The sequence below is a fragment of the Chelon labrosus genome (assembly GCF_963514085.1).
Source record: "Chelon labrosus genome assembly, chromosome: 19".
Lineage (NCBI taxonomy): Eukaryota > Metazoa > Chordata > Actinopteri > Mugiliformes > Mugilidae > Chelon > Chelon labrosus.
The window spans coordinates 12,852,567-12,874,880 of record NC_140352.1 but is presented as its reverse complement, the minus strand read 5'-3'; the positions used below and the strand labels follow the sequence as shown (position 1 = coordinate 12,874,880).

At 42.9% G+C, this 22,314-nt stretch overlaps 3 protein-coding genes across 3 annotated transcripts in view; all 3 read left to right on the top strand.

The window, feature by feature from the left end:
- The first annotated feature begins 1,851 nt into the window (after window positions 1-1,851).
- pdk2a (pyruvate dehydrogenase kinase 2a) lies at window positions 1,852-10,519 on the top strand. The gene is made up of 11 exons (XM_084568031.1): window positions 1,852-2,027; window positions 2,684-2,825; window positions 3,258-3,329; window positions 3,461-3,645; window positions 4,858-4,947; window positions 5,081-5,158; window positions 5,583-5,659; window positions 6,890-6,988; window positions 7,874-7,984; window positions 8,359-8,472; window positions 9,049-10,519. The coding sequence occupies exons 1-11, from the start codon at window positions 1,910-1,912 to the stop codon at window positions 9,190-9,192; spliced, it is 1,230 nt and encodes a 409-aa protein (XP_084424157.1). The 5' UTR covers window positions 1,852-1,909; the 3' UTR covers window positions 9,193-10,519.
- A 4,484-nt stretch (window positions 10,520-15,003) lies between these two features.
- LOC311503916 (uncharacterized protein) lies at window positions 15,004-19,536 on the top strand. Its single transcript, XM_084566826.1, has 10 exons — window positions 15,004-15,018; window positions 15,110-15,188; window positions 15,548-15,622; window positions 15,881-15,946; window positions 16,793-16,855; window positions 16,945-16,987; window positions 17,084-17,278; window positions 17,354-17,623; window positions 17,875-17,964; window positions 18,342-19,536. Exons 3-10 carry the CDS (start codon window positions 15,548-15,550, stop codon window positions 18,746-18,748), a joined length of 1,209 nt encoding a protein of 402 aa, XP_084422952.1. The 5' UTR covers window positions 15,004-15,018; window positions 15,110-15,188; the 3' UTR covers window positions 18,749-19,536.
- Window positions 19,537-19,965: 429 nt separating this feature from the next.
- Window positions 19,966-22,314, top strand: part of myo1d (myosin 1D) — a 103,339-nt gene continuing 100,990 nt past the window's right edge. Inside the window, exon 1 of the mRNA XM_084567076.1 lies at window positions 19,966-20,405. Coding sequence (XP_084423202.1) covers window positions 20,311-20,405 — 95 coding nt within the window. The 5' untranslated portion in view covers window positions 19,966-20,310. The remainder of the gene's footprint in view (window positions 20,406-22,314) is intronic.

The following is a 22,314-nucleotide window of genomic DNA, read 5'->3' as shown; positions in this document are numbered from 1 at the left end:
TACATTTTTTAAAACTGTATCACCTCTTTATTGTTGAAATTTAAATTAAAAATTCTTATTTGATCTGCCCAAGGCCTCACAGAGCCTTTTTTCTTAGCAGTATGATTTCCTTTAGTTGTTCGATAGCAGATTTCCCTCTTGCGACTTTCACAAGTTTCATAATAATAAAATACAACTAAACACGGTTGACGTCCCATATTTTAGCCAAACTGAACATGAAAAACACCAAAATAATAGATCCAACACTGTGGAAACTGAGAACCAGGACTTGCTTCCAAACATCCGAGGTTGACCTCATTAACACTAACACAAGCAAATGCCCGCAGCAAGGTTCTTGATCTACTGGGAAGCCTGGAACCAGAGGAGCAGAAGCCGTTATAACAGCAGCAGATGTCCATGTCCATTGTCATGCGGTGTTGACTGCGGTGCGAAAAGGGCACAACAACTCCAATGGCAGACCGTTCTTCATCAGTTGTTGCAGAAAGTGTATCTTTCGCTGGGACTTTGTGAAGATGGAGTAGATGTTGGTCTCCTGCTTCAGGTCTTGGGAATTGGTACTTCCCAGAAACCTGAAGGATTCACAGCATGGATGCACATCCGTCTGCATCAACTCAAATGACCATGGCGTTATCTGCGAATTTCAGGAACTTGATTGCTGGGTCTTTGGAAGTACCAGCCATTGGTGTCAAAGTAGAAAATCAGTGGGGGGAGGACACATCCCTGGGGACCACCTGTAGTTACTTCCCCTGTCTTATCTGTTGTTTCATTCATGTCAAGATCTTGTGACCCACTTACGATAGTGAGGATTGAGCCAGGAGAGGTTACACAAATCAACACTAGAGGGAACACTGTCAGGACCTGGTGCTTTTCTGGTTTTCCGTATCTGGAAGATCCGGCTGCAGCCAGGCCTTTGTTTACCTAAGTAGGAGGAATGGGTCTCCTGATGTCGTCAGTGTCAAGAGCCTTGCACCCACCCCCACACTGATGCAGGGTTGTTGGATGAAAACTTGTTTTACAGCTTTTCAGTAGCCTCCGCTTTCCTTTGTCAGTGGGTTGCTGGCCTGCTTGTACATGGGCTGTATCACTTATTTTCTAGGCATTGCATCAAGTGGTCTCTGTCTTGTAGTGACATATGGCTTGTTGTTGTAGTATTGCAAAAAAGAGAAACTTTGTCCAAATGATGCGTTAGTACCTCAAATTAGAGAGGTTGTGAATGAAAATATATCTGTATCTCGAAATAATGAAAAACCTTCTCAAAATAATGAGAAATATACTTTGGTATGATAGTAAGTCATTATTTTTAAGGTTCCTTATTATTTTAAGATTCTTACTCATTATTTTTTGGCAAAGTTGCTCATTACACTTGACACATTAAGTCATTTTACTAATTATTTTTGCTATGCTAAATCATTATAATTAGACTCTAAATCCTTATTTTGATAATATTTCTTTTAATTTTTTAATGTGTTATTATTATGTGACTCTAACTTCTTACTTTGCCATGCTCACTTATTTTTACTGATTATTTTTGAGAGTATCTCTCATTATTTTGTGATTTTAAGTCATTATTATGTGACTTTAACTTAATATTTATTTAACTCTAAGTCATTATTTCAGATACTAAGTCATTACTTTGGGAAAGTTTATGATTATGACATAATTTATGGAATTATTATTGATTTTAATCACGTTGCCACAAATTGCGTTTCCAACCGTCTCTAAGGCCCGCCCCCAACGCTCTCTGATTGGTTAGTCTGAAACGTAAATAAGAAAATCCTGCCTTCCTATTGGCTGGAGATCTTTCCTCCCTGGTTTCCTTGGCCTGTATGAAAGGAGGCTCGGTCAGTTGGGGTAACATAACGTCGGACGTTGTGGTCTCGGACGTGGTACAGGACCCCACGCAGCAATAATGAAGTTCGTTAGGTTTATAATGAAAAATGCCGCTCTGGCCAGCGTGCCCAAACATATCGACCATTTCTCGAAATTCTCCCCGTCGCCGCTCTCCATGAAGCAGTTTCTGGATTTCGGTGAGTGCTGGTCTCCCCTTTGGAAAAGCTAGTTTGTTGATGTAGCATTAAGGCTACGTGGACTTGGACGTGTCCAGCTGTTTGGATGTGACCAGAAATGCTTCAGAAACGAGTGACAAAATACAACATGATAATGTGTGTTTGCAAAAAAAAAATAAAAAAAAATTGAAGCATGCGAGACTGAGCAGCTGCTCTGTGGTGGATGTGCTGTGATGTTTACAGGGGCGAGTGTTGCATCAGATCTGTGGCAAGCTCAGGCTGCACTGTTTTGGGCCCCAATAAAGATCCATTCAAGTGCATTGATCCTGCTAATCATTTCTAATAATAAAACATAAAAGTCTTTATTGTCTGTAGATCAGCTATGACACAATTTGTGCAAAAGTAAACACTCATATATGTTGTTTTTATTGGCAAATGCCTAGAAATAATGCCAATGTACAGTTTAATATGGTTTTAAAAAGTGTAAAAATGCCCAAATTTACATATAATTTCTCTCATAAAGTTGAATAATATGTTTTTCTATCGTGTAAGACACAGAAAATCTGTGCAGAAAGTCTGCAACGTTCGAGCATGTAAAATGTCTGAAACATTAATTTTTGCTGGATCCGCTGATCAGTGCATGTATTCAGCCTTGATCACTGACGTCTTTGCTTCAGGTTCCATTAACGCCTGCGAGAAGACATCGTTCGTCTTTCTGAGGCAGGAGCTGCCCGTCAGACTTTCAAACATCATGAAGGAGATCAACCTCTTGCCCGACAAACTGCTCACAACCCCATCTGTGCAAATGGTGCAGAGCTGGTAAGTCAGACTTGGGGAAAAATTGTCTATGTCTAATGTCCATGACTTGAAATTGGTGTTTACAACAATACTCCAAAACCAGAGCCAAGTATCAGGTCATATTTCCTCCCCTGTCTCATTGCAGGCTGTTGACTGACTTGTTTATTTCCATTCAGTGGGTCAGCTTAGTTTGCTACCTCAGTAACGTCATGATTAGAATTACAAAAGCACCCTTTGACCGAGTTGTACTGCCTCCAAGCTCTGCAGCGGGTGGGTGTGGGGTTAGCTGTCGGCTGTGAACTTTCCCCTACTTTCTCATCGCGTGTCACGTGACCTTTGTTTTCAAGGCAGCCTGCTTCTGCTTCCTTTGTGAGGAGAGCGCTGCATAAAAATGTCTTAACACGGACTGTTAACACAGATAACACATGATAATGTGTATGCCTATTTTCTCAGGTATATCCAGAGTTTAATGGAGATCCTTGAATTCCTAGACAAGAATCCCGACGATCACAAAGTCCTGGGAGAGTAAGTTTCCGATTCTCATCTTCTATGTTGCATTTGTTGTACACGAATCAGATTTTTTAGAAATGAAATTGACGGATTTTGACTTGGAAAAGGCCCTGACAGCTGGATGTCTCCATGTCTGTCCTTGTCAGGTTTGTCGATGCCTTGGTTACCATCAGGAACAGGCACAACGATGTCGTGCCGACCATGGCCCAGGGTATCATAGAATACAAAGAGATCTTTCCCCAGGACATAGTCACCAACCAGAACATCCAGTACTTTCTGGACCGCTTCTACATGAGCCGCATCTCCATCCGTATGCTCATCAACCAGCACAGTGAGTAATATTCAGTCTCAGTTTCAGTCTGCAGAGTCAGAATTCGTAGATTTTTCTTTTTATTCGTTCCTTTTTTTTTGTCATTATTTCTTTTCACACAAATTTAATTTTTATTCCTTCTTATCAGAAGGAGATATCTTGTCACAAACACATCAGTTACAGATTTCTGGGCACAACAGATGTTCAGAGACAATGATAACAGGAGAAAAAGGTTTCCAAAACTATGTATATTCTCTGCAACGTTCATCACAAAATTCGTTTTAGTAGACATTACAATAGTAGCGATAGATGTCAACTAATTGTTGATCCATTGGCTCAAGCCTCAACGCTAACTGGCTGCTGCATCTGGGCTGGTGCTGGTTTGAAGTTGGACGCTAAATAAAGTGATCTGATCAGATATATGTGTTTACGTGCCCCCATCACGTCACTCCCTATAGCACTTTAATGAGAAAGTCAAATCTGCTGGAAATATAACAGAAGAAGAAGTTTGTCCCCAACTTTATTGATAACACCGAATGGATTTAATCATAGACGATGACCAAACTGTTTCCATGTTTTCAGCTTTGCTCCCCCACATGGATTCCAGCTTTGTTTTGTTACCTCCATGTTTCTATCACTCCTTGAAAGTCGTCACCTGATGTTAACTCCGCGTGGAGCAAACATTCAGAAAAAAGTAGAGTTTCAGAAAAACTCTACAAGTCCAGTTGCCTTTCTTTAACGCTTTCGGATATTGTTCATTATTACCCACTTGCTCCAAGCTGGCCCTTCTGTGGTGGAAGTTCTGTGACATTCAAATCCAAATATCTGGCGCTCCATCGTGATGTTGTTACTGCTCAGAGTTTGTTATCGAGAGCTTGTGGAGGTTTCATCAGCCACGCGGAACAAAGGTTGTTGGTGCATATCGCTGATCTGATAGTGTTTCAAAGTGTTGCGTGAAGGGATATAATCTTTACGTTGACAGAGTTTTTTGCACCTGTGCCAGTTGTCTTTCCTCAGAGGCTTTTCATTCCCTCTACGGTCCTGTGTTACTTTAGTTTGTCCTGTGCATTGAGTTAAATCTGTAAATGAACCAAATGAAAATATGTTTGGTTTATTTTGTCCTGTTGAAAATGATTTCACAATAATAAAAAGCGTATCTTCAGTGTAGCCTTAATTATGGATTAACTTGGTATGTTGATGGGACACTCATTTGATGTCACACTCTGCTTTCAGCTCTTATTTTTGATGGCACGACCAACCCTGTCCACCCGAGCACCATCGGAAGCATTGACCCTCACTGTGAAGTCGGCGACGTAGTCCAGGGTGAGTGAGTTAAATGAAGTCGGGTCTCGGGGCTATTTTAGAAGCATTTTCTCATGTTTTAATTCAGCATTATGCTCCATATAGATACACGAGTTTGTTATTGTAATCATAATTTGTGACGTTGTTTTGTCAGATGCCTTCCACAGTGCCAAGATGCTGTGTGACCAGTACTACCTCTGCTCCCCTGATCTGATACTGCAAGAGAGACACAGTAAGATTAATAATCCTATTTAATCCTCCCTTATTAAAAGACTCATACTACTGACCCGTCAGACTTCCAGTGACGGTGTAATGCATTGAGGAGATTACAGTAAAGAACAAATGGAGCCAAGCCTCCTCTCTGTACATATACTTCTAGTGTTTGTATGTACGTGAACGTTCGGCCAGATGGATCCGAGAGGCCTCTAATTATAGCACACAGGCTGAAGTAATGGCTGAACCGAGCTCGGCCGACTGCGTCCGACAATATTGACACACAGATCTTCTCCACTCTATCCTCGCAAACGTGTTGGGAGCGGAGCGGAGCAGAGCAGAATAATTGCCGCTAATGGAAATCACCCATGAGTGGCGAGGATAATTGTAAATGAAGTGGATGGGATTAAGAAACGCTGTTTGTTTTTCTCCCCCACGCGCAGACAAGAAGACGAATCATCCCATAAGCATCGTGTACGTGCCCTCTCACCTTTATCACATGCTGTTCGAGCTGTTCAAGGTAGGAGACGCCGCCTCTAGTCCTCGCTTGTAAATGAAATCTTTATTTTCCTTTTCTGCAAAGCCTTTTACCGCTCATAGAGGATGACTACCAGTCCATTCCCAACAAAACACATCAATCAGCAGCATAACCTCAACAATTAACCTCATTAGTATAGCATAGATTATGGAAACAATTAGTGCTGCAACAGACGGTTATTAATTAATTGATTGATTAATCTGCTGATTATTTCGTGAGTAGTTCATTAATCCCTTGGTTAAACAATAAATAATAAACACAACTTCCTTTCTTAAACTTTTATAAACATAATGACATATTTTAACTAGGACCACACTCACACGGTCCAGTGTTGAGTAATACTTAACTTCAATGATGTGCTGATTTGAATTGAAATGCATCTGTATTATTTACTGTTAAAAGTTGCTTAGACTCACAGCCTAACGCTACAGAATTTACCACAGGATTATCTATCTATCTGTCTGTCTCTATAGAGACAAACTGCAGGAAATAAGCGCTGCCTCGCGCTAGCCATTGGCTTTGCCTTTGTTGGGTTCTTGTCTTGTGCAGTTGAAGAGACACAGATGAATCCCAGGGTCTCACAAAACTCACTCACAATAGTCCGAATACTGACGCCTCTGTTTCATTTTAAGGTCAAAAAGCTGGCGGATCTTCTCTGTTTTGATGTTTGCGCATAGCAGTTGTGCTGCTGTGGTAGGCTGTCTTACTGGTTCTCACTGGTTTTCTGTGAGAAAAAACAATTTCTACACTTTAAACTTGAGTTCAGGCTTATCTGACAGTGGTAGCCAAGAAAGCTGGGGTAGAACTTAAATATTGCAATCCATCGACATGTTTCACGCAAATCAGCGTGTTTATTAATAACGTTGACGAGTCGTTGCAGCACTGAGAACCGTTAAAACATGAGTCGACCATGCACCGTTAATATCCTCCAACTAGAAATTCCAGGGCCTTTTCTTGTCTTCCTCGCAAATTAAATCTGGATGTTAAAGAGCTTTGTCTGATTTGCGTCATCAATGCGGTCACTGGGTAGGGTGAAGGGGAAGGACGCAAATCTGTCTCACCTCTCTTAGAATATTTTTAGTTTGGGACAAGTCTAAAAACAGTGAGTGAGCGTTTCAAAGTAGCCAATTACATTAGAGAAACCCCTGTTTTGATTTAGAGAGGAGCCTTGTAGAGCTTTAGTTCTATGAAATTATCCTTTCCTTTATTTAGAACGCGATGAGAGCTACTATTGAGACTCACGAGAGCAGCAACAACCTCCCACCCATTCAAGTCCTGGTGTCTCTTGGGGGCGAGGACATGTCAATCAAGGTGAGTCGCAAACTCTGTGCTATTTTAACAAATACAAAAACTGTGATTTCAAATCTTTTTCTGTGTTTGACTCTCTTTACTCTTAGGCAAACGGGAGAAACTCGTTCTCGTTCAGTCTGTGTTTTTGCAAGCTGTTACCTCACCTAATCTTCTAATACTGTATACATATAGCAGGTGGATTAAATTTGAAAAAGTTAATCTTTTAAATTGTTGTCATTGCCCAAGTTCGTACATGAGTATGTTTTTCATTTTTAAGCTAGGCTTAGTGGCGTCTTTGTTGTTGTCTCCACACAAATCTCCCTCTAAACCTGTTACGCAAGGACTTCAACCTCAATTAAGCGCAGTACCTGCTGGCAAGCGGAGCTACTAAGCTCTGATAAGATTAGCTACATGGGCTGTGTGCTTTCATATTAATAAAGCCTGTAAATCTTGTCCCAATGCCCATGTGTCAACACAGAGTCTTCATTTTTTTTCACTTACACAGCTGCTTGCAGACAATAATAAACCACACCTTATTGTTCTGGGCCTGAAATTTAAGACTCAAAGCTGCGCAGTTTTATATGAACAGACATTTTTTGTGCTACTTTTTGCTTTTCTCACTGACTAAAGGACAAACTGTCAATTTTTGGTGCTAGACCAGTCTTATTGTAAGTTTTCTCTGATGTGCATCCACTATTAGCAGCACTGTTTTAGAAGTACAGGTTGTAGTGTTCCTTCACGACACAGTTATAACATAACAGTGTGTTGACTAAACAAGCTTCCAACCTCAACTTGGGGCCAAGCGTTAGGACGGGACAGGCAGGCCCTTGTCTGAAGGCTCAGCACTCTTCAAGCACCCCACACCGTCCCCTGTCTCTAACACCACCCCTGTATTTCTGCCCGTAGGTGAGCGACAAGGGCGGCGGCGTCCCGTTTCGCAAGATTGAGAACCTCTTCAGTTACATGTACTCCACAGCTCCTGCTCCCCAGATAGGAGAGCACTCACGGCCTCCATTGGTAAGATATAGACGACGCGTTGGCGGGTTTTCATTTATTAACTCCTACATACACTGAAGAACAGATATAGGTTTTCTCAGCAGGCGTAAAGATGCTGTTAATTACACCATATGCTGTTCTGCTTGCATTGTGTCTACAGCCTCCGAGCATCAAAATGCTCATTTAGCCTTTTGTTTCGTCTCTTGAAGCTATTTAGAGATTGAAACGCTGGCGTCCTCTTTGTTTCTTTAAAAAAAAGTGACTGACCTACAATACACAAAGCAAACTCTTTGTACCACAGAAGAGAGCTGTTGTTGCTGCTGCTGCTGCTCCTTGCAGTGTGACAGAGAACAAAGCCTTGCTAAAGCCTTGATTTCCCTTTTCTCTCTGCGCAGGCTGGCTTCGGATACGGTCTGCCCATCTCTCGACTCTATGCCAAGTACTTCCAGGGCGACCTGCAGCTCTACTCCATGGAGGGCTACGGCACGGACGCTGTCATCTACTTGAAGGTGAGCCTGGCATGGTGGCGTGCACCTCCCCAGAAATGTAACTACGCACCGCTGCGACGCAGACCGCAAGAGCTGTGATTGGTCCGCTTGGTAGTAGAGTGTTTTTCCGCTTTAGTATTTCCGGCTGCTTCTCCATCTCTGCAATTTTTTAATTGATTGTTTTGGATTGATAAAGATGGAACACACAGAGGAAAGGTTAACTGAGGAGGTTCGGAGATACAAACATTTGTATGACTCGTCTTCGGCGAAATTCCGGCAAAAGTTTCATTCGCCATTGTTGAAAGTGAAGCAGGAAGTGGAAACAAAAATTAACCCGACTGGCAAGAAAGACACAGCGCCGACTAGCTTTTGGGTGGCGTTGTTACAGAGTGAGCCAGACTGACAAGCACACAAGTTTAAATGACTTGTAGGCTACGTGCGTAGGTTACGGCGTCTATGTCCCGCAGTACCTTGAATGAGCCTTTAGAGTTTAAAAACTAATAAGAAATGAGAGTAAACTGTCTTGTGACATGCCTGCATTAAACAACATAAATGTTCAGACTTGCAGAGCCTCATCTTGTGGTCTTGTTTCACCAGGCGCTGTCCACAGACTCCATCGAAAGGCTGCCGGTGTACAACAAAACCGCTCTGAAGAACTACAAGGTGAGCCTAGAGGCTGACGACTGGTGTGTACCCAGCAAGGAGCCCCTGGATCTGAGCAGCTATAAGATGGCCAAGTGAAAATGTCACTCCGGCCCACAAACCCTGAATCCTCCAGAGTATGTCTTCATATTCCCATGTCGCCATCTGCAAAGGCAGACGTGCACCGGACCGTTTTCTACTCAGAGACTCCAGACTAGTGCAAAGTGTCCTCTTTTAATTTCCTCTTTTTAGCAGTTGTAGCATGTTGATGTTTTCAGTCCGTCATCCTTTTGGGCTTTTCATGAGAAAAATAGAAAACAGCTACTAACAGGGGATTTGTCAGAGACTTTGGCGAAGGAGAGTGTGAGAGTGTGAGGTGACGCTCGGCTCAGAGGGAGCACCCCGGCATGTCATCGGATACAGGAGAAAGTTTAACATTACACAGCAGTTTTTTGAGGACATGCAGAGGTAGTCTGCTAGCAGGAAGGAACCTGTTGTTCATCCCAGCCTTACAATAGCAATCTCACCCAAAGGATTATTTTATTAAAATACTTGAATTATTTAAACTAATACTTTGTGTTGCACATCGTATAACAACTTTACTGTACTGTAACGCTGTTGGTAGATTTGAACAAATGTTAAAAGTGCTTTTGTGCTGTCTGCATGGATATTTGTTCATGCTTTAGATATTTCAGCCTTGGAAAAAATATATATATATAATCACAGTGTTCACACTTACTGGTATCTTAACATCAGTTTACTGGAACAGGCTGGATGTAATCAGCTCTTGTCTGTGCATCAATTAGCATTTATTAAAGAGAAACGTAGTGATACACCATAGTATCCGTGGCTCCATAGAGCAGAAGTTGTCTCTGATTCCAGGCAGCCACATGAGCCAGCCCTGGTTGGAGGTTTAATACTTTTCGACATGTCCTATTGAGCCAAGTGTTATTAAACCCCAGCAGGTGTCATGTTTGAGTTTGTGATCCATTAAGGCGAGGCCAGTCTCAGATCTATTATTAATCTGTGCCATATTAAGACGGAAAGCCCTGGGTCCACGTGTGTTTGAAAAAAAGAAAATGCTTTTCTTTTGTATTGAATTTATGTGACTCACACAGTATGTAAAAGCTTATTTTTATAGCTGCACATTTTGCGACTGAAATGATTGTAAATACTGTAAATGCGATGCAGACAATAAAAGAAAGAACAGAGTGCAAAATGTTCCTCTTGTGTTCTTTTATGCCGTCTGCTTGGGAATAACAGTTTAATTAGGCGTGTAGAGGCGACTTATTATATCAGTCGGAGGATTATCCCTGCGGTGCCTTTGATTGTAGCTGTGTGGGATGAAAAGGGGAAGGAAGTGAACGCAGATTTTGCAGCTCGGTGTCACTGGATCCCTTCTAAAGCTGGAGATGAGATCAAGTTCAGCAACTGTACCCTGCAGCCACGAGACCCTCGGGCCATAATAAAAAAAGAAAATCTTAATGCGTGTGGGCCAAAGATTTATGCCTGTAGGTTTCCACTCCATTAGTGAACGTCTACCAGCGAACATTGTGCCACTGTTGCTTTCTAAGTTCCTGGCCCACGGCCCAATAAGGCAGAGTTCGTGTGGGGTAAACAGACGAGGTGTGATTGAGTGGCTGTCCGATATCTGGGGAATGTGAGACTCGTGCGGCTAAGGGGTGAAAGTCCAGATGGAGTGCTAATAATAGGCAACCTCTGTTGGCTTTTGGTGGCACATACACCGATCAGCCACAACATTATGACCACTGACAGGAGAAGTAAATAACATTGACCATCTTGTGGGAAACTTTTGGACCTGGCATTCATTCATGTGGATGTTACTTAGACATGTACCACCCACCTAGACCAGACCAGGCACCCCTGGCAGGAAAATGTGGCCTTCCACGCCACAAGAAAAACATGAAAAATAGTCTAAGCTGTTGTCTTGGCTTCCAAACTTCCCATACCCCAAACTGATCAAGCATCTGTGGGATGCCCTGGAACAAGCCAACAACCCACAGGTCCTGAAGACTCCGCTGCCAACGTCGTGGTGCCAGACGCAACAGGACACCATCAGAAGGCCTGCGTCCATATCCGGATGCGCCTGAACTTTGTGGGAGGCAAAAGGGAGAACTAAACAATATTAGGCACGTGGTTTTGATTTGTGTATGTAGTGTTCTGAATTCAATGTATAAATTAGGGCTTCTAATCATGGATCAGTGCCTGAAACGTGGCTGCTTCTGAGTATGATTTGTTATGATATTTGCGTGTGTTCCTGTTGATGAATGACCAATGTCCAAAGAGGGCTGCTTTACTGTCCCTCTTTGGGACGGACAGCAGCTGGTCTAAATAAGGCCATAAACTCGGGGTGGTTACCTCCAGGCCACTGCAGCTACACACAGGAGAGTGGAAAGAATGTAGACGTGCCCTTCTTCTTATCTCATGCAAACAAAAGGCTGATAAACGCTCCATAGCAACAGGAGCAACGGCAAAAGTACACGATGTTCAGCATTCGCATGTTGGTGTGTGCAGGGATTCTCAAAGTTGTCGAAGGCACAATGTACACAAAGAGTGCAATGTCTGAGTCGGACTCTGAACGAGGAGCAGTTGTTCAATATCTCAACAAAAAAGTGTTTAACCACATACTGACACAGGCACTGAAAGTAAGAAACATTTCAAAACTGATAAACTGATGATTGGTTGGGGGTTATTTGCCAAAAATAATGGGACATTGTTCAAATGGGACGTCTCACAGTGATGAATAAACCGAACACTGATAGAGATGAAAGTAATGGCACAGCTGAAATAGCTAAAAGGAAGGGTGTTTGTTTATATCTATCCTGACGTAAGAGGATAAATACTTTGAGTGCCAAACTGGGACTGACCTGTGACATACTGACCTGCTACCCTCATCTCTGTGTGTGAAAGAGGGCTGTTAATATAGTAGCTGCCAGCAGAGAGCATACTACCATGCCAAATATTTTCAGGAAGAGCTGCTTGTGATTTCATGCACTCTTTGTTTGTGACACGTTTATATGATGCATGTGTTCCATATCCAGATGCGTGAATTTCGCTCATCTCCCCCCTTCTCTTTTTTTTTTCTGTCTCTATCCGGCCGGCCTCGAGCAGATGATCCGGTCCCTGCCTGTATGAACTGTGCAAATGCTTTTTCCTCCTCTGAAGGTTTCAGATTCTGGAAAAGTTTCACTTTCAGCAAAAGTACGGTACTTTGTCCTCACAAATGTTTTTCGTGAGTGTCTTCAAGTGCTTCACATGTCTGCCTTTTCTCCATTTTTCCTGTCGTCAAATCCTTCCTGAAACACAAGAACAGTCTCTTTTTTAAGTTAAGTTTCATCTTTACAATGATGGGGTAATGGTGCTTAAGTCTGGCTGCTGGTGTTACCCTCTAGTGGTCTGTTTGATAGAAACACCCACTTGTGCAGACTTCACTATACACTGATCAGCCATAAAATTATGACCATACGATCATAATATTGTGTAGGTCTCCCTTGTGCCTCCAAAAAAAGCTGTGACTCATCAGAGAATGGACATGGGCCTTCTGAGGGTGTCCTGTGGTGTCTGGCAACCGGACATTGTTAGTGAGGGGCCTTTGGGTCCTGTGGGTTGAGGGGAGGGGCCTCTGTGGATCACCCCACAGATACTTGATCAGTTTGAGATCTAGTGAACAAGATCTCAACACCTTGTGCTGTTTTTTGTGTGTGTGCCTGTGTCAGGCTGCATCCTGCTGGGGATGGCTGCTGTCATCAAGGAGTGTAATTGCTATGGGGTGGGGGTGCCCGGTCTGGTCTAGGTGGGTGGTACGCATCTAAGTAACATCCACACAAATGCCTGGTTCAAAAGTTTCCCAGCAGAACACTGAATTGTCACAAGATGGTCAATGTTATTAACTTCTCCTGTCAGTGGTTTTAATGTTGTGGCTGATCGGTGCAAGTGTGTGATAAGTTTCGAGCCAGTTGAGAGGAAGTAAATCACTTTGGTAAAACAAAGTACTCATTGCTTTTGTCCTTGTCGCACAATCTCATCCAAAAATTCACAGAGAAACTCGTTAAAAGAAGCTGATGTTCAGTATAAGCACATTTTCTTGTCAGTGTAATGCCAGCTCCATCACTTTCCTCCCATTTAATTAACAGCAAAATGTCCATTACCCATGCTACCCCTGGGTCATATTATCCGTAAACATGGACTCAACTTCCACTGCTACGCCGATGACACTCAGCTTTACATCAGTACCAACCCCTCCTCCCATCTCCCACCCACACAACTTGTCAACTGCCTGCAGGAACTCAAATCATGGATGACCACAAACCTACTCAAACTTAACAGTAACAAGACAGAGCTCATGGTGGTGGCCCCTGCACCACTGCTCAGGAAAATTGGAGACCTGGCCCTGGTCGTGGATGGCTGCTCCATCTCCCCATCTACTGAGGTGCGCAACCTGGGTGTTATCCTGGACTCCACTCTCTCCTTCAGGTCTCACATTAACAGTGTCACCAAGTCTGCCTTCTACCACCTCAGAAGCATCTCACGACTCCGGCCCTCACTCACACATTCAGTAACTGAGACACTCATCCATGCCTTCATCACCGTCCGCCTGGACTACTGCAATGGTGTCCTGTCTGGACTGCCCACCAAGGCCCTTAGCAGACTCCAGTTTGTTCAGAACTCAGCTGCCAGGGTTCTAACCCACACAAAGCCATGGCAGCATATCACTCCCATTCTTCAACAGCTTCATTGGTTGCCAGTCAAGTCACGCATTGCCTACAAGATCCTCCTGCTCACCTACAAATCTCTCCATGGACTCTCACCACAATACCTCACTGATCTCCTCCACCCCTACACTCAGTCACGCTCCCTGCGGTCCTCTGACAAGGACCTGCTGGCCATCCCCCGGACCAGGTTGCGGACTTTTGGGGACAGAGCTTTCTCTGTCAATGCTCCCACACTCTGGAACACTCTACCACTCCATGTTCGCTCTGCCCCGTCCCTGCCCATGTTCAAAAAGCACCTCAAAACATTTCTTTTCACAAAGTCCTTTGACCCCTAACCCCCCCCCCCCCATTGTTAAGCGACCTTGGGTACTATGAAAGGCGCTATATAAGTCCAAGCTATTATTATTATTATTATTATTACCTAAGAGGGTAGCTGGCGGCTGGAACCTATCCCAGCAGACAGGAGGAAGGATACATACCCTGGACAGGTTGCCAGTCCTTCACAAGGCTCACAGAAAGACAAATTCACGCCTGAAGCCCGTTTAGAATCAGCTATTGACCAAATAAGCATGGATTTGGATTGAAAACCCATGCAGGCACAGGGAGAACATGCGAACAGGTGCAGAAAGGCTCCAGTGGACCTGTGGACTCAAACCCAGAAGCGTTCTTGCTGTGAGGAGACAGTGCTAAACACTACAACACCGTACGGCCCCACCGGAAACAGCGCATTTCACATATCGGCTCAGCTTTGACCTTTAAGAAATGTACTGTTTCCTGCTGGGCAACTGATCTGTTCAGTTTGGGATCGGCCCTTTTCAGAGTGTGATAAGTTTGAGCCATTTCAGATTCCCGCGTAAAAATGACTGGTATTCAACAGCGTTTTCCTCCATCCTTTGCATGAACATCGGTTTGACCGTTTTCACACTTTTATCTGTTTACCACAGTATGTGGAGTAATGAAAAAAAAACAACAACCACACTCTCTGCTGACCGTACAAACAGGAAAAAAAAGAAAAGAAATGCCAACACAATGCACATTTCATGCCTACGTTTGCAACCAGTGTGCGAGAGCTAACACCTCAGCCGAGCGGAGGAAAGGCTGTTAAACTGAATCGTGACGCATTTGGCGCTGATGAGGATATAAGGTCGTGCTCAGACCGTGCCTGAGTTTCTCGTCATGCTGAAATGAAGAGGTAAGAGTAACTTTACACTCCCAGACATCCTGTTCTCAAATCTGTTTTTGCAAACCCCGTTAATGAGTTTTCTTCTTTGTTATTTTTGCAGCACATACATGGCCTCCTCTCGTGAACTGTTCCTAGCACACTCTGGTCAGAACAGCAGGCTGTTGATTGCATAGTTCAAGGTGCATTTACATTTTTTAGTATTATATTCAGTGTTAACCACTGAATTAGATCTACATAAATTTATGCCATGCAAATGAATTGATTATCCATTAGATTATGTCCTATGCAAACATAACTCTAACATAAATCTACTCCATATTTCTTTCTTTCTCTAACAGTCAAGACATTTATCTGAATTAATCCTGCAAATAACTGATTAAAACTATGAAAACCTTCATGCATCTGGACACAATTCTAATAAATATCCTAATAAAGTCGCATTAATACAGTGGTACCATTTGATTATGTATCGAGCGAATGAGAAACCATATAAATGTCATCTTTTGCATAACCATTGTGCAACTGTTGTCCTCCCCAGATGGTTGTCTTAGCCGTGGCCCTGTTCGCAGCATTGTCATCTTGTGCATTTGGCTGCTCGGGGAGCACGAATTCTGTGAGTGTGAGCTTTGTTCGCCGATGTCGCTGAGCTGGGAGGCAGATGGAACATGAAAGTCGTGCATTATGCAACAAAACTTTCTTCCCGTCTCCCCCAGATGTTGCCCCGCTCAGACAGAACTGTGCTGAGCTTTTGTCACGCCGAACTTGTAAAGAGAATAGAGCAGTGGATTATATTAAAATCAATTACTTGCAGAGTTGGCGTGACACGCTCAAGTTTGGTTTGACACTTTGTTCCACTTTCTTCATTTTGCAGACTGAACTGGAGCCTTGGCCAATGGAAAATCAGCCTTTGGACGTGCAGCTGGCGGCTATCTTTAGGGTAATAATCTGGATCACAGTTAGTTGATTGGATGATTTATTAGCAAAAAACTGAATAATTTACTCCAGCTTCCTCCCACCATCTAAAGACATGCTGGTTAGGTTAACTGGTGATTCTAAATTGGCCGTAGGTGTGCGTGTGAGTGTGAATGGTTGTCTGTCTCTCTATGTTAGCCCTGCAAAAGACTGGCGACCTGTCCAGGGTGTACCCTGCCTCTCGCCCGATGACAGCTGGGATAGGCTCCAGCAGACCCCCGCGACCCTTAACAGGAATAAGCGGGTGCAGAAGATGAATGAATGAATGAATGAATAATTTCAGGTATATTTAAAATACATTCAGCATCTCATATTTTAAGAATTCCTGCTTTCCTTCATCCTGTGTGACCAGAAAATCTGCATTTTTGAGTTTTAGGAAAGCCTGATCTTCACTGATAAGTAAGAAAATAATCAACAGAGATATAGTTAATAAGAAAAACACTTATTCACATGATTTTTTTAATTTGAGTCATTATATCTTACTTACATTGGGGATGTATTAAGTCATCCAAACCAATTAAGAAGCTTCGCAAATGTCTCAGAAATTCTTATTTCAACCATTCCTTCAAGCATTTTCAAATCTTCTTTGCATATCCTTTAATTCAATTCAATTTTATTTATATTTCTACCGTGCAGGAATCCCTTTTCATTCAGATTAAGCTTCTGTAGTCAAATTCTGCTCTTCCTCTGTGTGCCTTAGATACAGGAACGTGTGTTTCAGTCATTATTATGTTACTCCTGATGCGTTATGAATCTGCGTGACTTTTTCAAACGCGGCTCCGACATGTCGATCCGTCTAAAATTTCTGCAGGAGATGGAGAGTCTGAAGTGTGAACAAACAACACTCCAGCAGCGGCAGAACGCTCTGACTCAGGTAGCTTTTTATGTAATGTCCTCTGTATAATGTGTTTCCACACTGAGCAACAACTATTTAATGCTACTTTTTTTTTTTTTCACACACAGATGCATCTCAAAAACCATTGGAAAAGAGCGCAAGAGAACATCGGTCAGTTTATATGATAATAACTATTCTTCTCCATTGAATTAAACGATTTGCATGCGCTGCAGTCTGCTGGAAACTCTCTCCTCTGTTGTCAAGCAGGAACGCACATGCTCACTTACGACACAAATCATGATGATGAGGAAGAGGAAGACAGCTTCAATTTCTCAGAGGAGGACTCTAGGACGCAGCGTGACCGTGACCCCTGCTACCACTACACAGTCCTGGACCAAGCCTGGCGTGCCACCAACACCACCACCAAGACTAAGATGTGTGACCGGAACGTCAAATGGAAAGGTGACCAGGTTTTCTGCACACATGTCTTCAAGTCTGCAATTTTAACACTGATGATTATTTCATCTTATGTTATAGGCTGGTACCGCCTCTACTACAGGGGTAGGAGTCTGCAGATGCCCGAGAGGTGTGTCCCCGTGAACAAATGTGGCACTCACGCCCCGCTGTGGCTGGCTGGGACTCACCCAAAGAGGAGGGAAGGCATTGTCACCCGCAACGTCTGCGGCCACTGGAAGGAGAAGTGCTGCGCTTTTCCTTCCACTCCGATCAAGGTTAAGAAGTGTCGGGGCAACTACTATGTCTACGAGTTCACTGTGCCATCAACATGCTACATGGCTTACTGTGCAGGTAGGCAAAGCTGTGATTTCTGTCTTCGAAGCTGCAGAAGAGAGCTCAGGATGTCTTTACCCTGAACACAACGGCAGCTAGATTTGGTAAAAACGTTCGCAGTTGCGTTTCCAAAGACTTTCAGAGATCTGTGATCTGTTAAGCCGCCATCTGTTGAGCCAACCTTAGCAGCTTTAAATGCATACATTGTGTAAAAGTGCAATTCCTGCTGAGTTTAAACCTGATCCTTTTTGCTGTATGTCTGTTTTCAGATATCAACACGATTGTTTGTGGGACATGCAGAAGAAACGAGCACTGTGAGAGCAGGGATAAGATTAACTGGAGATGTAAGAGAAAGAAAAGTAAGTCGGTTGGTCTTTTTGCTGGGTAGTCTTTTCTTTTCTCCCCCTGACAGCTGACAGCCTGTCCTCGTCAAATGCATTGTGACTCATTCTGCAATATATTCAGTTACATCCTCAACTGATGGACTAGGTGGAAGCATCTGGAACAAGTGTGAAAATTAGTTTTTTAAGTGATTCAAATGATAGCCCATAAATTACATTTCAACAAAACATCTCTATAGTGAACATTTCCTGTCTGGTAAATATTCAGTCTACAAAATATGTTATACTGCGATGACTCCTGCTACAAGCTGTGTACTGTAGTACTCTACCCTCTACGATGAGACCTCCAACATTACAGCTCACACCTTCAATAATGATATCTCTCTGTATTGCAGGGCCTTTGAGAAAGATCCACTTCTTTGCGTCTTACCCCGGCCAAATCACGGGCAAAATGAACAGGATCATGTACAACAACGTTCTGGTGAATATGGGCCAGGGTTACAACAGAAGGACCGGTGTGTTCAGGGCTCCCGTCAGAGGAATCTACCAGTTCTTCTTCTCCACTCAGACAGCCGATAAGGGCCTTAGGACTGACCTGTGGCTCGTGGTCAACGGCTACTGGGTGGCTGTCTCCCACACACACATCACCCGTAACTCCACTGTCGGAAGCTTGTCTACCTACATGACGTACCTCAGCCGAGGGGCGGTAGTCTATGTCACCCAGAACCATGGTATATCTTGGGCCAACGCTGCCTCTACGACTATTATATTCGGAGGCTCACTGCTTGCACAGTTTACATAATGCATGTCTATTTGTCAGGAAGTCAGTCAAGTTGTTTAACATTTTTTTAAACTTTTTTTTTTTATTGATATATGAAAATATGCTAATTCATCACCGCTCTAAGTGCTCTGGAGTGTCAGCTTCACGGTCGAAGCCCAATTTAATGCTTAAATGTAAGATTGACCTTAAAAAAAGGAAATAAAGATTACATTGTTGTTTTCTCATTACTATATCGATATCATCATATATATTTAAAGTGTTTTTGCACCACTGTTGAGATATATGAGAATGCACAAACAAAGGTCAAAGGTCACAGACGTTATTAATGCCATTTCAACCATATATAGCAGGTGCAGCACATAGTGAGACGAGAGGACGTTTCTCCAGGACCACGGAGCTACATGAAGACATAGGCCTAAGAGCAATACAAGGGGCTGAGCATAAAATGCGCAAGCTTATTGCAGACAAAACAAAACAGTGCAAACGGTACAAACAGGGTTGTGTTAACTCTTTCAGCTATTTATTTGTTTTCTGTGGTCTTATATGGATTGCATATAGACATGGAATGGTTGTCAAATTATTATATCTGTGACTCAATATCAATCTATTTTACTGGAAGCGAAACATTTTAGTCTCAGTTCATCAGAGTGGAGTACTGTTATCTTCCTTGTTCCCAGCATTAGCGTCATTTGTACACTAGGTGGCGCACTATCATCACATCTGTGGATATCAGCACCCAGGCGTTTTCAAACAGGAGGCCTCATACAGACCCTAACTACACGATGTACTTTTTTAGTCCTGGTAGTGCATCTGAGAGTGAATCTGGTCATTTTATTTATTTTTTCAGAGCAAGCTACTTTTCATTCATGCCTCATGGAATGAAAACCCATGATATGAGGCCCAGTTTTCCTTTTATGGTAGCAGAGGGCATTCATGGCAGTGAAGCCAAAACATGATGGTTTTCCTCTGAGTGTTTTACAGCTTAGAGGTGGCCTCGTCATCGCTGAAATATGTCTCGGAAACCGGCGGAGCAGTGGTCTTCAGAAATATTTGCAATGCTTTTTCAACTTACACTGCGGTCTGACCCACACCTCTCTGCTAGGGCGGGCAGGGGCGGGGCTTGTAGGAGGAGACTCCGCTCCTATTGGTGGATGGCCGGTCTGGGCGACAGGAGAGAAACTGCAGGAAAACTGAAGGAGCTGGCGCACGGTGTAACGGGACAAGGAATACATTTTAAGCTTGAAGAGGAAACTTTTCATGGACATGAGGATATTTTTGGATTATTTTTTTTATTTGTAATTAAAAAGCGGATTTTTGTTTTTTGTTTTTTTTTTAAAAAAACGTTTAAAAACTTTCAGTGTTTTATTTTTATTGAATCAAACATGAGAAATTAAATTCCAATTTGACTTGCCTCGCTAATGAGAATGCGCATTGAGCACACCGCGGTGCACTGAGGACAGGAGGAGCTCCGTGAAGCCCGCCAATGTTCACCTTTTGTCGGCACTTCAAAGCAACTTGTTGAATATATTTTTTCTTTCTGTACCTCGCGAGCTCCGGTGAGAGGAAAAAAAAAAGGTGACAACATGGCAGAGCACGAGAGCCTGGAGTATGGAAAGGCAGATTTTGTGCTTTTGGACACCGTGTCCATGGAGGAATTCATGGCTAACCTAAAACTCAGGTAAGCCAACCTTGGAAGCGGTCATTCACCTTTTCTGTATCCGCCTCATAAACGCTCATGTTCAGGAAAAGGAAGGTTCATGCTGGGCATGTTATTATCTGATAGCACAGTAGCCGGCCATTAAACAACAGGTGTTTATTTGTATGCTAGCTTCCTTCTTGTATCACTTACATTTTCCCCCAATTAAAATACACGAGTGAGGAAAACCACGCAAACATGCGATAATGCAAATGTCTTAACTTCCACATATGTGTACGAGCTGCCCCGGGATGCAGCAGCAACAATACGCCGTTTGTGTTAAAGTTGCTGGTGGGAGAAGCTGTGCGATTTTCCCCTTTGAAGCTCTCTCTCTCTCTGATCACTCCTTTGGAAAAGTGCTGAATGAAACTCCACCCGAGCTACACGCAACCACGCACTGAGCTGCAGCCGACTCTTTTGAATCTCCTGCAGGCCGGTTTCTGTCAGCTGATGTTGTCAGTGGCTCGGCGTCAAGCGTGATGTCAGGCACCGCCGTCTGAATGGAGAGGGAGCAGGTTTCAGATGGGCTGCGGCTTGGAATCAGTTTCCCCGTCTCCTTTGCTCACCTCTGCCATCTGCGAGGAAAGTGCAAACTGATCCCTGATGTCAGTCTGAGAGAGCTTTTAGTGAGTTACTCATCAGCACTGGGCACCCACAGAGATAGGAGATCACTGGTGCAGATTGTGCAGTATTAGTTTGTTAAACTTGATTGCTGCAAAAGTTAAATTAAGTTTCCTTAAAAGTGTAACTTTGACAGCAAAATGGCTGCTGACATGCTAGTAGCCTGTCTTTAAGCATCCATAATAAGACATTGTGAATTATTAATACCCTTAAAAGGAAGCTGTTTTTCAAGCTTGAAGAAAAATGTTCAGAGAATATTCTAATCCAAGTCTAAGTGCACGTAAGGATATTTGACTGAATGTGATAAGTTGCACAATTTAAGCTTTCTCTAGCTGTTAAAGTTGGAAGATGTGTGTGTTGTTTTTGATTTGGTAGATGTGTTGCAGGTCTTGATGATTGATCTTAACAATAGTTCCTTTAAATTTAGCTAACTTTAGTTGATAACTTTCTATAGTTATCAGTAAGACATTTGAATGTTGCAGCACCAAAACTTATTTAAGTCATTTAAAGTAACTCATAGTAAAAGCCAAATACATGACATTTTTAGGGTATGGACGCCGTGCAAAAAAATATGCACAGGAGCAGATGAGTTGTAGATATGAAGGTAATTCATTACTGACAGTAATGGCAGTTAGAATAAATGTTTGGAGGGTTTCAAGGATGCAGGTTGGAAGGTCATTTTATCCTGTTAGTTAACAAGCCGCATGGTTTCCCTTCTATGGCCAAGAAGCAGAGCGAAATGTTTGTGATTCCTTTCTGCCAGCAGACAGACACACTAAACAAAGATTAGCCCACCTATCGTCTACTTCTTCTCAGCAAGTGTAATGCACCCTGGAGAAGTCTAATCCACTGTGTTTCTTCTGCTTCTTAACATCTGTTTCAAGGATTTCCAAAACTCCTCCTCCTCCTTTATAGAGCTTTGAGTGCTAGTATGTGTGTTATATATGTCAATATGGAATATATGGAAATGTTGGGCATTTAGTGTGAGCATTAAAAGAGTTAAATAATAACAGTATGTGGCATCACGTTTGTTGTTGACAGAAGCTAAAATCTGCAAACGGTGCTGTAAAGTCAACAATTAGTTCTCTGGGAGGAAACATATGACACCAACTAAATATGCTTTGCGGTGACATTTTTACTGCTATTTGAAGTCATGAATGAACTTTCTGTCTCCATATATCATAACTTTCCTTTGCTCAGTCAAAATAACTGATTTTTGGCACCGTGCAGAAGTTCAGCATGTGGGTGAGTTGCTTCACAGCAAAGTGAT